This window comes from Macaca mulatta, chromosome 1 (genome assembly GCF_049350105.2).
Source record: "Macaca mulatta isolate MMU2019108-1 chromosome 1, T2T-MMU8v2.0, whole genome shotgun sequence".
NCBI lineage: Eukaryota > Metazoa > Chordata > Mammalia > Primates > Cercopithecidae > Macaca > Macaca mulatta.
Window position 1 is genome coordinate 126,314,114 of NC_133406.1, and position 13,312 is coordinate 126,327,425.

A 13,312-nucleotide genomic window follows, 5' to 3' on the forward strand; every position below is an offset into this window, starting at 1 on the left:
CCCACTCCCTGGCATGGTCACATTCATTTAACATCGTTTACTGGGTGCTCCACACTATAAGCACTATAGGTAGATAATCTTATTAAAATCATCCAAATATTATAACCCTGAATGGAACAGTTGGATATGACAACCAAGGTAATCATTTTCCATTGATTTGTCCTTACCCCTCAGTAACCTTTTTCCTGACACACCAGTAATAAATTCCTGTTGCTTTTGCTCAATGTCATCTTTGCCTCCTTCATACAATTTAACGGTTAGCCAAATGACCTAAAAACTGTACTATATATTGATTTCTTGTTCTAGCACTTATCCTCAGATGACATGAACACAGGTGTACATACTGTCGATCACATACTCTGATACATATTTTTACAGATGATAAGAGTACACCTTCTGTAAAACCAAAGTGAGACAAGTTTGGGAAGAAAATTATTTCCAACAAACACCTCTCTACTCTCCTAAGTTTTCTCCACCTCTACTGCACAATTCCATACTTAAACAGCTTAACTGGTTTCCTCCAAACTGTACTTTCAACTTGCCCCCTTTATTTGAGATTCTGTCACCCAGACTGGAGTGCAGTACATGATCATGGTTCGTTCACTGCAGCCTTGACCTCCAGGGCTCAATCCACTCTCCTACCTCAGCCTCCAGAGTAACTGGGACTACCAGCACATGCCACCACGCCCCGCTAATTTTTTTGTATTTTTTGTAGAGATAGGGTTTCACCATGTTGCTCAGGCTGGTCTCAAACTCCTAGGCTCAAGTGGTCCACCTACCTCAGCCTCCAAAAGTGCTGGGATTACAGGTGTGAGCCATGATGCTATCCTCAAGCCCCTTTTCTAAGCTCCCCTCTCCCAATTCATTATTCACCTTTCAACTGAAGCTTTAAAAATGCACAGCTGGAAAAAAAAAAAAAAAAAAAAGTGTATCTGTCCCCCACTTAAAAACTTAGGAAGAAGACCAAAAAATTCCTATTTTGGATTACCAGGCCTTGCAAGATCTGGACCATGATTACTTGCATAGCCTTGTTTCATCTGCGCTTTTCCCCAGGAACTTTCTCTTCCAATACTACCAAGTCTCTCTGGGTTCCCACAATATGCCTTGCCTTCTCTGGCCCTAGTTCCTTCAACACGTTTCCTCTCTGAAGTTCATTTTCCCCCTTAGACTTTTCTTTTCCTAACTTTCACTTACCCTTCTAGTCTGTACTTAAAGCTTACTTCTTCAATGTGGCAGAGGCTGTTGCTTTGTATCAAAATCAATAGTTCACTGAGATTTATTTGGAATGACTATGGCAACAGAACAAAAGAAAAGTGCTTGGCCAGGCGTGGTAGTTCACGCCTGTAATCCCAACAGTTTGGGAGGCTGAGGCGGGCAGATCATGAGGTCAGGAGATCAAGACTATCCTGGCTAACACGGTGAAATCCCATCTCTACTAAAAATACAAAAATTAGCCGGGTGTGGTGGCAGGCGCCTGTAGTCCCAGCTACTTGGGAGGATGAGGCAGGAGAATGGCATGAACCCGGGAGGCGGAGCTTGCAGTGAGCCGAGATCATGCTACTGCACTCCAGCCTGGGCAACAGAGCGAGACTCCATCCCAAAAAAAAAAAAAAGTGCTTTGTATTTAGTAAAAAGGTACCATATTTTAGTACCTGCACATGACGGTCTATAGGTCTATAAAGTTTAGAATTAAGAAAACTATACCTTGAGGAGCTTCCAGGATAAAAAAAGTTAAAATTAACAAAGCAGAGACGAATATGAAATATAAACAATATGCCAGCAAAAGCTGAAGGAAAACGGGACTTAAGTAAGGCAATAGCAGTTTGGAGAATGGAAGATGGAGGAGGCTCTTTCAGAAGAATGAGATGACTTTTGCTATGCTAGTACGCCAAAGGATGTGGAAAAATAAAAAGCTGTGTAGAGTAAGGAGATATATTTAACTGGAGCAGAAGACACTGGCAAAAAAGTACTGGAACTCTTACAGATAAAAGGGACCTTAAAAGATGCTAAAACCCCCTAATTCCAAGATGAGAAAAAGGCAATCCAGGCCAGGCATGGTGGCTCATGCCTGTAATCCCAGCACTTTGGGAGGCCGAGGCAGGTGGATCACTTGAGGTCAGGAGTTCGAGACCAGCCAGGCCAATATGGCAAAAACCCATCTCTACTAAAAATACAAATATTAGCCAGGCATGGTGGTGCGTGCCTGTAGTGCCTGTAGTCCTAGCTACTCAGGAGGCAAAAGTATGAGAATCACTTGAACCCACCACGGCACTCCAGCCTGAACCCACCATGGTACTCCAGCCTGGGTGACAAAGTAAGACCCTGTCTCAAATTAAAAAAAAAAAAAAAAAGCAGATCCAAAAAGGCCAAACGAGTTTTACCCAGAGCTAATGAGTAGCAATGCTGGCAAAGAATCCAGGTCTTCTCATTCCTTTTCCTTAAGCACTCTGGGAAAGCACTGTACCAGGTACCCTTAAAGAATCTAAAAGAAATGTCAGTTTCCTTACCTTCAAAGAACTTAAAATGTTGCTGAAATGATAAAACACATGAAAAAGAAAGAAAAATATGAAAACAGGATATAAATTTCTGAAGTGCCAAATTACGCACTACAGGAATATATTAGGCATTTAGGAGCTGGGTTCCAACAACTAAAAGGAAGATCAGGAACAAAAACAAAAGGAACCAAAAGACAAACCAGTGATTGTTGAAGTGGTACTCAAAGGAAAATAATCTTGATGACTTGTGTTCAGAATGGCACGAAGGGAGAGGAAGGGAAGAAAACGGGAGGAATAATAGTAAACTTTTTTTTAAAAGACCTAAAAAATACAGACTGCTGTTATACCTCATGCAGGTGGCAGATCAAGCAGCTCATGTTTGCAAAATTACTTCAAATTACAAGACCAGTTACAATATATAACAAGCTGCACAAGTTCCAAGTGTAAGAACTTCACAAGGCCGGTATGACTCACTGATTTGTACCAACAAATCATTGATGGAGCTCTGCTTATAAAAACAAAAGCAGAGAATGAAAGAAGTCTATTTTCCAAAGAATTGTGAACTTTGAGATTATCTTTTTCTTTTAGAAGGAAGTTCTGGTTTGGTTTGAACTCTCAAGTTACCAACAAACTTGCTCTAAAATCCACAAAACTACAGTGTCGAGAGATAGGATAAACTATTTATGAAGGTATCACCAGCAAAAGTTCTACTTGCCAACCAGAGTCAGTATATTTATAAGATCTCATTCACCATTTTATTCTAAGATGCTTTACTGGCTTGGCTGCCTCCAGTTCCAACCGCAAGTACTTTACTAAAATATCCTTCAAGCCAGGAACAGTATCTTAAAAGTCAATGACACCCTTCATCATACCAGCATTATAACACAGAACCCTGAGATAATTGCATGTAAAGATCCAAAATCACCAGATGAATAATGAAAATTAAGTCAAATGATTTGTTAGATTTTAAAATGTTTTATAGAAAGCTTTAGGCTTCTATATTTAAAAACCTAGTAATGGTTTGCATTCTCTATAATCTTACAAAACAAAAAACAAAAAAAAAACCCAAAAACCCTACAGACCAGAAATCAAAAATAGCTTTACACAAACAAAAGGAAAATTGTAGGTTTGCTGAGGGCATCAGCCACTTAATTTAACCCCATTTCATCAGGAGCAGGAAGCCACACTGCTGTTTTCACCAGTTACTAAGAAACAAGATAAAGGACAGATTGGGACAGAGAGTCTATAGCTGAAAGTATTATTTTGATGCAATTACTGAGAATTCCCAAAGTGTCACTAATAGACAAGAAAGAGCATCTAGGACTGCCTCTAAATGAGTCTACCTACAACAGAATCAGTGGTTAAGTAAAGACAAGACTTACTGGAGCCTGGGGGTGTTTTCCCCCTCTTCCCTACCCCCATCCTCCCATCCTCAACTCCCCTCCCTAAGCAGGAAAGAAAGCTCGCCCAGCATAAACACAGGCCATTGCTCGCTGCTCGTCACCACAACAAACTGGAGGTTAGACCAACCCTCCTGGAGACAGAACTCCAGGTCTTGGTTGCTAGGCACAAAAAGGGGACTCTTCCCCACAGACCTGTGAACAGTGTGGGTCTTACCAGAATTTTGGTTGTTTCTCCACCTTTCCTTTTTTGTTTTTTTAACGAAAGCTTTGAAAGTGGTGACAGCAAAAGTTTCCTTTTGGGCCAGACCTCTAGATCTGCCTTGCACAGATATACATTAGGTGGGCTGGTCTCACCTAGTCTCCACCGTCATTACAAATTACAAGCCTAACGACTACAGAACATCAGCGAAGACGCAGAAAAGCTTCCACACCCATCCCACTGTCGTCCGCTCCAGGCACGGCTTCCTGGTCCCAAACAGCACAAATAACCCAAAATCATGGTGATAAGCGGAGCTGTGAAATACACACGCACAAGCCACACACTGAGAACCTGCCACGACAGCCGGGGAAAAACCGGCCGAGTGAGAAGACGCAAGGCGGTCCCCTGTCACTTAAGGACAACACGCCCAGGCGAGAAGTGGCAGGAGGCAGGGGGAGTTGTCCCGAAAAACAGCCCAGAGCCTGCCCACCTTCCTGGGAACGCAATCCCCTCAGCGGCCGCGAGCCGCCGGGCCGCAGGACGCGGCGCCCGGTCCCGGGCAGGGGCCCTCTGAGGAAGGCGCCCCCCGCAGGCTGGGCGCCCCAAGAGAGCCGGCGGCCGGCCCCGCCTCGGGGAGCTGAGGGGAAGTCCCTCCCCGCCGAGGCCCCCTGCTGCTGGTCCCCACTCACCGCCGGTGTGTCTGGTTCTCAGCCGCGAGCTGGGGCTGCCGTGAGGAGGCGGCGGAGGAGACGAGATCTGGGGCCCCGCCGCCGGGTCATCATACCCCCCGCGCGAGCCGGCCCGGGCCCCGGCCCCCGCCCCCCGGAGCCGTCCCCGCGCCCGTCCCGCAGGGGGAGCCTTCTCAGCCTCCCGCCCGCTCCACCACCCAGCCCCTTCCCGCCGCCGCCGCCGCCGCCTCAGCCCCGCGCGCTCCCGCCTCGGCTTCCTGCTGCCGTCCGGGGCTACCGCCGGGCCCCTTGCTCCGCAGCCGCCGTTGTCGCCAGACCCGACGAGCGGAACGCCGAGCGGCCGCCCCTCAACCCGGACGGCCCCGCCTCGCCGGAACTATTCACCCGCCCCGCGCCATGACACCTACTGAGGCGGAAGTGCAGATGAATGGACTCTCTAGGACGACCGCATAGTACTGATCGCAGTGGGAGTGGGTGGGCCTCCGTGGGGAGCCAGCGTGGATCGAGTGCGGGGGCTGGGCTTCCCGCCCCCTCCGCACCGTAGACTCCGCGGTGATTTAAAGGTGCCTGGCAGTGGTAGGGGATCCAACTGTAAAATGTCATCCCAGCTAGTGTGACATCACCAGTCTAGTGTGACACCCCCAGAGCCTGGGCAGTGTACAGGAAGACAGTGCCTAGCAGAGGAGCTCCACTGCCGGTGAGGGATTACCTCAGGTTAGGTTTTAATGTTTCGTTGCCGTCTAGAGACGTTCTAGCAATGTGACATCTGTGTACCCTATCTGGAAGTCTCCCTGTACGTCAAGAGCCCCTTAGGGGAGTCTCCCATTGCCGCCTTGGGAACCTGTGTTTACATTAGGAAGAGAGAGAATAGCTGTAATCTGAACTTAAACGCTCAAAACATGCAGTGAGCGAATGCTAGCATAATTTTCTTGCCTCTACCAGAAGGAAGTAAGGCTGGGTATTTAGGAAACAGAACGCGTTGGCACAACATTCTGAGAAAAAGGACACTGAAAATTAGGTTATCCTAATGGAAAAGCAGTTGCGACCTCCCAAAATCAAGAGATTCTGTAGGACTTCCGATATATCTCCTGCTGTGTAAAATATTCAGATTCCTGAAGTGGGGGACATTTTTAAGGCAACTGTAATCTCTTCATTTTTTCCATCCCACAAGTGCTAGAGGCAGCAGTGATCTGAGCCCTAGAAAGTGACTGTCCGGCACCATCGGTATTTGCATATACTCTCTGAAGAGAAGGGCAGATGTGGCTAAGACAAAATTCTACTATCAAGTTTTGTTTCTCAGATCTCACTCATTAACATCTTTGATTTCCTTGGATCCCCATAACATACACACACCAAAAAAACCTATAATTTTTGTAAAATGTGCTAAAGTACCTTTTAAGGGAAGTCATTTGACTTTCTCTCTGGCTTAACAACACGGGGAGCAGTTCCATTTTATCTGGAACAGGGAAGTTTATTTCCCTAGAGAAGTAGGGTTACCAAAAATGTTCGATCCCACAAGGCAGTTTTGTTTGCATATTTTCACAGAAACTTCCTTCAACTACTTAAAGAACTTAAAGTCCTCGCGTTGGGCCAACCTGGGAAATATGAAGACAAAAAGAGTGGGTAAACGTGCCTGCTTGATGAGCCAGAAAAAAAGGCAGAAACCTGTGGTCTGGGTATAACAGATCCTGCTCAAAATGTAAGCTTCAAACACACTGTTTATCATGCCTTCGTTCAACCTAACTCTCTGACATGTTCCTAAACTCCTGCTCTCTCAAGGCATGTCCCTTTCCTCTTTTCAAATATCTCTCAGAATTCACCTCTCGGGAACCTTTGCTGATTGACTCATTTTATTTGAATTCTACATCATCATCTGATTACTTAAATTAACCTGTACCTTCTTTATTTATACTTGTTAACCTCTATTTTCATTGCTTTTAGGTCCTCAGTCTTTCTCACTATACGGGGAGCTTCTTAAAGTCTGTATTTTCTCCTCTTTAGTATCATTCATTCATTCATCCAGCAAACTGCTGTGTGCCTGCTCTGTGCTATACACTCTTCTAGACACTGGGTCAGGTATGCATGAGACAGATGAATAAGGCATGGTCTTTTCCCTCAGGCACCTTACAGTCTATTGAGGCAAAAACGTGTGCAGACATATATAAGATAAGCGAGAGAGTCGGAGAAGAACATCAGAAGTGATATTTGAGCATAGTAAGGTCAAAGAAGTTTCAAAGTTTCATCATTTGTCCATTCAGTAACTATTTACAGAGCATCTTCTGTGTGCCAGGCACTATATAAGAAATTAAGGGGCTGGGTGTTGTGGCTCATGCCTGTAATCCCAGCACTTTGGGAGGCCAAGGCGGGTAGATCACCTGAGGTCAGGAGTTTGAGACCAGCCTGGCCAACATGGTGAAACCCCATCTCCACTAAAAATGCAAACATTAGCCAGGTGTAGTGGTGCATGCCTGTAATCCCAGCTACCCGGGAGGCTAAGGTAGGACAATCACTGGAACCCAGGAGGTGGAGGCTGCTGTGAGCCAAGATCGCACCATTGCACTCCAGCCTGGGCGACAGAGTGAGACTCCGTCTCAAAAAAAAAAAAAAAAAAGAAAAAGAAAAAAGAAATTAAGGAGACACAGAAGAAAAGGCATGGTCTGTTCCCTGAAGGAGCTTACAGTTAAGCAGAGAAGTGGCAGGATATAGAAGTAATAAGGTAAATTGAGTCAGACTTTGAAAGGCAATGTAGAGCTGTTAGAAGTTTATTCGCACAGGTGGCCAGGCACAGTGGCTCATGCCTGTAATCCCAGCACTTTGGGAAGCCAAGGTGGCAGATCACTGGAGGTCAGGAGTTCGAGACCAGCCTGGCCAACATGGTGAAACCCCGTCTCTACTACAAATACAAAAATTAGCCGGATGTGGTGGCATATGCTTGTAATCCCAGCTACTCAGAAAGCTGAGGCAGGAGAATCTCTTGAACCCGGGAGGCAAAGGTTGCAGTGAGCCAAGATCGTGCCATTGCACTTTAGCCTGGGCAAACACAGCGAGACTCTGTCTCAAAAAAAAAGTTTATTCAGATGGGTAATGTGAGAGAGAACTAGTGATGGTGAAGGAAGATAGCTGGCTGGAGTGGGTAAAGACTGGAGAAAGGGATCCTAATCAGAAAACTATGATGAGGGTTTGATTAAACAAGAAAGAAGGCGAGAAAGGGGCAGATATGTGAAATATATCCTCCTAAACAAAGACAGAGCAGCTGGAGAGGGAGATGGAGCAGTTAGCAATTGGAAGCATTCAAGTCTCATTCAGGGTCTGACATCCTTCTAGGACCTAGAGCCTAGATTCAGTGTTGCAGGCAAGAAGTCACTTGCCCAAGAGTGGCAGTGCTTAAGACCAAATAGGAGAAGCTGACGAGAAGGCTGTGTCTTGAGACAAACTGAACCATGAAGCTAGGCAAACTCTTCAAACAAATTATGAATCCTAGGGGCTAGGAAAAAAAGAGAATTTAAATAGAAATCAACAGGTTGTGAAACTGGGAAAACCAGATTAGCGTGAAGGTCTGCAGTAAAGGATAAAAAGCAGAAGAGTCCCTTGAGCCAACAGGAGGAGAACTTCAATGATTTTTTTTCAAATCCAGAACCCAGGATACTTTTTATTTGGAAATAATGTTAAACATACAGATATGTTGCAAGAGTGACAAAAAGAGGACCCATATACCTGTTACCCAGATTATTAACATCTTGCCCCTTTTGCTTTATCATTTGCAGTTATAGATAGATAGAGTTCTATTACACACATACATGCTTTTTTGTTTGTTTGTTTTTTGACAGTCTCACTCTGTCACCCAGGCTGGAGTGCAGTGGCGCGATCTTGGCTCACTGCAACCTCCGTCTCCTGGGTTTAAGTGATTCTCCTGTCTCAGCCTCCTGAGTAGCTGGGATTACAGGTGCCCACCGCCACACCCGGCTAATTTTTTTGTATTTTAGTAGAGACGGGGTTTCGCCGTGTTGCCCAGGCTGGTCTCGAACTCGTGAGCTCAGGCAATCCACCCACCTTGGCCTCCCAAAATGCTAGGATTATAGGTGTGAGCCACCACACCCGGCCCACATACATTTTTTTTTTCTGAGCAGTTGAAAGTAAATTGCATGCATCATGCTCGTTTACCACATAATACTTGAATATCCTAATAAGTACATTATCTTATATAAACAAAATACATACAATTATTGACTCCAGGAAATTTAACATTGCTGTAACACTTTACCATCCATGTTCCAGATGTTGTCAGTTGATCCAATAACATCTTTTTTAGCATTTTTTTCTTTTCCAGCACAAGATTCAGTTTAGGATCATATAGTACATTTAATTGTCATGTCTCTTTAGTGTTCTTTAATCTGGCACAGTTCCTCAGCTTTTCTTTGTCTTTGATATTTTTGAAGAATACAGGCCTTTTTCTGGTAAAAGGGTAATAAAATGTTCTTCACAGCCGGGCGCGGTGGCTCACGCCTGTAATCCCAGCACTTTGGGAGGCCGAGGCGGGTGGATCACCAGGTCAGGAGATTGAGACCATCCTGGCTAACACGGTGAAATCCTGTCTCTACCATAAATACAAAAAGAAATTAGCTGGGCGTGGTGGCGGGCGCCTGTAGGCCCAGCTACTCGGGAGGCTGAGGAAGGAGAATGGCGTGAACCCGGAGGCAGAGCTTGCAGCGAGCCAAGATGGCGCCACTGCACTCCAGCCTGACAACAGAGCGAGACTTCGTTTCAAAAAAAAAAAAAAAAAAAAAGGCCGGGCGCGGTGGCTCAAGCCTGTAATCCCAGCACTTTGGGAGGCCGAGATGGGCGGATCACGAGGTCAGGAGATCGAGACCAGCCTGGCTAATACGGTGAAACCCCGTCTCTACTAAAAAATACCACAAAAAACTAGCCGGACGAGGTGGCGGGCGCCTGTAGTCCCAGCTACTCGAGAGGCTGAGGCAGGAGAATGGCGTAGACCCGGGACGTGGAGCTTGCAGTGAGCTGAGATCCGGCCACTGCACTCCAGCCTGGGCGACAGAGCAAGACTCCGTCTCAAAAAAAAAAAAAAAAAAGTTATTCATTTTAGGATATCCTCATTTTAGGTTTGTTGTTTATGTTTGTCTGATGTTTACTTATGATTAGATTCAGGTTATCCATTTCTGGCCAGAATACTTCATGTATGATATTGTGCCCTCAGGATATTATATCCGAAGGCACATAATGTCTCTCTGTCCTTCACTGGAGATAGTAATTTTGATTACTTTGTCAAAGTATCTGATTTCTCACAGTGCATTTACTATTTTTTCCTTGTAATTAATGAGCAATCTATGGGGATACATCTTAGACAATGCAAATATCTGGCTCCTCTTTAAACGTTTTCCTCTAGATTTAGCATCTATTGTGTTTTGCCTGTACCAATCCTCCCTTGTCTCTTATTTAGTTAGTTGGTTTTTTAGTTATCTATTAATGATACAGACTTATGGACTACTACTTTTTTCAATGGTTTATAATTCATTACTGTCCTTAATTATTTTGGAACTTGAATTTTCCAGATTTAGTCATGGATACCCTTTCAAGTTGGCTCCTGTGTCTTTTTCAGCATGTCTCCAAAATAGGATGCTCCAGATTCATCTTGTACTTTCCATGCCCCAGCCCCAGAATCAGCAATTTCTCTGAGGAGTCCTGGATTGCTATTTCTTTAATGTGGAACTATATTAGAAAATAAGATCTGAGCCGGGCATGGTGGCTCACGCCTGTAATCCCAGCACTTTGGGAGGCCGAGGTGGGTGGATTGCTAAGTCAGGAGTTCAAGACCAGCCTGGCCAAGATGGTGAAACCCCATCTCTAAATACATCTAAAAATACAAAAACTAGCCAGGTGTGGTGGCGGGCGCCTGTAATCCCAGCTACTTGGGAGGCTCAGGCAGAGAATTGCTTGAACCCGGGAGGCAGAGGTTTCAGTGAGCCGAGATCACGCCACTGCACTCCAGCCTAGGCGACAGAGCGAGACTCCGTCCCCGCCCCACAAAAAAGATCTGAGCACTAGGCCCACAATGATTTATTACTGAATGCTTGGATATGAATGTCAGCCCTTTAGTTTCCCTACTAATCCCTTTCCTCAGAGTTGCAAGACTTAGGTATCACCAAGATTCTTCTCTTAAGACTCCTTTTGAGTATCCTTAACAGAGAAAGCTTGCATAGGGAAATTTGGCAGACACTGTACATTGCCTATTCAAATGAATAGTTAGGGATAGCTAACTTCTCTAGGAAACAATCCCCATACCTCAGGGGCTTATGGAAAGGTCACGGCTAGCTGGTCCATAATGGCATGTGCCTGTAGTCCCAGCTTCTCAGGAGGCTGAGGCAGGAGGATTGCTTGAGCCCAGGAGTTCAAATCCAGCCTGGGCAACATATTGAGACCCCCATCTCTAAGGTAGATAGATTAGATACATAGATAGATGGATAGACTGACAGATAGATAGATAGATAGATAGATAGATAGATAGATAGATAGATAGATAGATAGACAGACAGACAGATAGATTCTGATTTTCAAGAGAGCGGTTTTAGTGGCATAGTGGGGGCAGAAGCTGTGTGGTTCCTACACAAGATTACTCATAGTATGAGTGGTGACTGACAAGCTGGGAAGAATGGTTTGGTCCAGCTGAATGATAGAATCTATTCTGGTCAATACCCATATTCAGCTCTTAATATCCAAGGCATCTGCTTGGGTCCACATAAGCTACATCTGAGAAGTCATGAAATGAATCATTTTGACAACGTTCTCTATCACTTCTCTTCTCACAGGAATAAACCAGGAAAAGTTGTTCTGGCCCCTCATCTGGTTTCATGATGGACAATATCTAGCATGAGAGTGACAGGGATTAGAATAATGGACATTTTGGGGACTGTGTTCTAGCAGAAATGATGGAATAGTGGAACAGGAGTTTGGATGAAGTGGCATCCTATGGGATTAAAGAAGATTTGAATACAAGCTTTCCTAATAAATGAAAGGGAAGGTGAAACTAGAGCATGCTGATGGCTGCACAGCATTGTGAATGCACTAAATGCAGTAACTGTCCACTTTAAAATGTTTAGTAATATGTCAATTTTATCTAAATAAAAAAAAGGAGCAACATAGTGAGACCTTGTCTCTAAAACAATTTTATTCAGATGTCATGGAGGATAAAACTTTCTTTTTTTAATTAGCCAGGCATGGTGGCACACACCTGTAGTCCCAGCTATTCAGGAGGGTAAGGTGGGAGGATTGCTTGAGCACGGGAAGTTGAGGCAGCAGTGAGCTATGATCTTGTCACTACACTCCAGCCTGGGCAACAAAACAAGACCCTGTCTCAAAAAAAAAAAAAAAAAAAAAAGTGGGGTGGCAGGGAGGGAGGTTTTCAGGATTTAGAGACGAGGCACAATTACCCTTAATTTTCAAGGGTCAACCCAGAGACTATTGTAGGGGAAAGAACAAATGCCTTGACTCCTTATACAACCCATGTTTACGACTCCTCAGACCCTCCTTCCTCCATAATCATTTCTAATGTCTCCCTTTTCCACACATAATGATCTTACTCTTTCTCACTTTTCTCGTATACCAACCGTTTATTTAGCAAAAGGAATAGTGCTTTTACTCCCTTTCCTTGGGTCATCATTTCTCATTATTATGCTTCCTCTGTTCTGTAGTTTCTCACCTTTTTTTTTTTTTTTTTTTTTTTTTTTAGATAGAGTCTTGCTCTGTCACCCAGGCTGGAGTGCAGTGGCCGGATCTCAGCTCACTGCAAGCTCCCCCTCCTGGGTTTACCCCGTTCTCCAGCCTACTCCAGTCCTCTCGAGTAGCTGGGACTACAGGTGCCCGCCACCTCACCCGGCTAGGTTTTTTGTATTTTGTAGTAGAGACGGGGTTTCACCATGTTAGCCAGGATGGTCTCGATCTCCTGACCTCGTGATCCGCCCGTCTCGGCCTCCCAAAGTGCTGGGATTACAGGCTTGAGCCACCGCGCCCGGCCACATTTTCTTTTTTAAAAAGTCATCCTCCCCACTCTAAGATTCTCACCTTTTCCTTCACCAACTGTTACACAGCATTTAGCATCTGCATTCCATATGTCTTTCCCTATCATCAATTTCAAGCAACATCTAAAACCAAAATAAATGGTTTGGGAAGGCACAGAGACCCACATGAAAAGGGCAATGAAGCAGAACAGGAACTTGAAATTTAATAATTGAATATTATTTGTGTTAAGTCATTTTGCACTTCCCACAAACTCAGAAATCCAAAAGCCCCAATGAAGTGTCCCCTGCCCAGCACAATTCCTTACACATGGTTGGTGCTATAACTGTTTTGATGAATAAATTACTGAGTGCTTATTCACAGTGCTCAAAGCATCAGGATCAGTTAACTATAGAATAGGGGTTAGGAAACTTCAAATGGACCCGGTACAATGGTTCCTACTTGTAATCTCAGCTGAAGCAGGAGGATCGCTTGAGTCCAGGAGTTGAAGGACCAGCG

General features: G+C 44.8%; 2 protein-coding genes across 6 annotated transcripts in view; one reads left to right on the forward strand and one right to left on the reverse strand.

Moving 5' to 3' along the window:
- The window catches only part of HIPK1 (homeodomain interacting protein kinase 1), a 48,891-nt gene extending 43,683 nt beyond the window's left edge, over positions 1-5,208 (reverse strand). For 3 of the 5 annotated variants that reach the window (XM_077950770.1, XM_077950753.1, XM_077950760.1), the window contains exon 1: positions 4,787-4,919. The gene's annotated coding sequence lies outside the window, so the exon portion shown is untranslated. Of the gene's footprint in view, positions 1-4,786; positions 5,056-5,193 lie in introns of those variants that run through there. The other 2 variants (XM_015148660.3, XM_001111238.5) reach the window with 2 other exon arrangements.
- LOC144337498 (uncharacterized) lies at positions 1,774-11,940 on the forward strand. The gene is made up of 5 exons (XM_077982851.1): positions 1,774-1,807; positions 4,297-4,656; positions 4,761-5,349; positions 6,332-6,485; positions 11,608-11,940. The coding sequence occupies exons 1-3, from the start codon at positions 1,774-1,776 to the stop codon at positions 5,237-5,239; spliced, it is 873 nt and encodes a 290-aa protein (XP_077838977.1). The 3' UTR covers positions 5,240-5,349; positions 6,332-6,485; positions 11,608-11,940.
- The last annotated feature ends 1,372 nt before the right edge of the window (positions 11,941-13,312 follow it).

Coding starts and splice junctions, on each gene's coding strand:
- LOC144337498 (XM_077982851.1), top strand. CDS start 1,774: ATGCCAGCAAAAGCTGAAGGAAAACGGGACTTAA. Junction 1,808..4,296: donor TGAAGGAAAACGGGACTTAA/GTAAGGCAATAG, acceptor TAACGACTACAG/AACATCAGCGAAGACGCAGA. Junction 4,657..4,760: donor GACGCGGCGCCCGGTCCCGG/GCAGGGGCCCTC, acceptor CTCCCCGCCGAG/GCCCCCTGCTGCTGGTCCCC.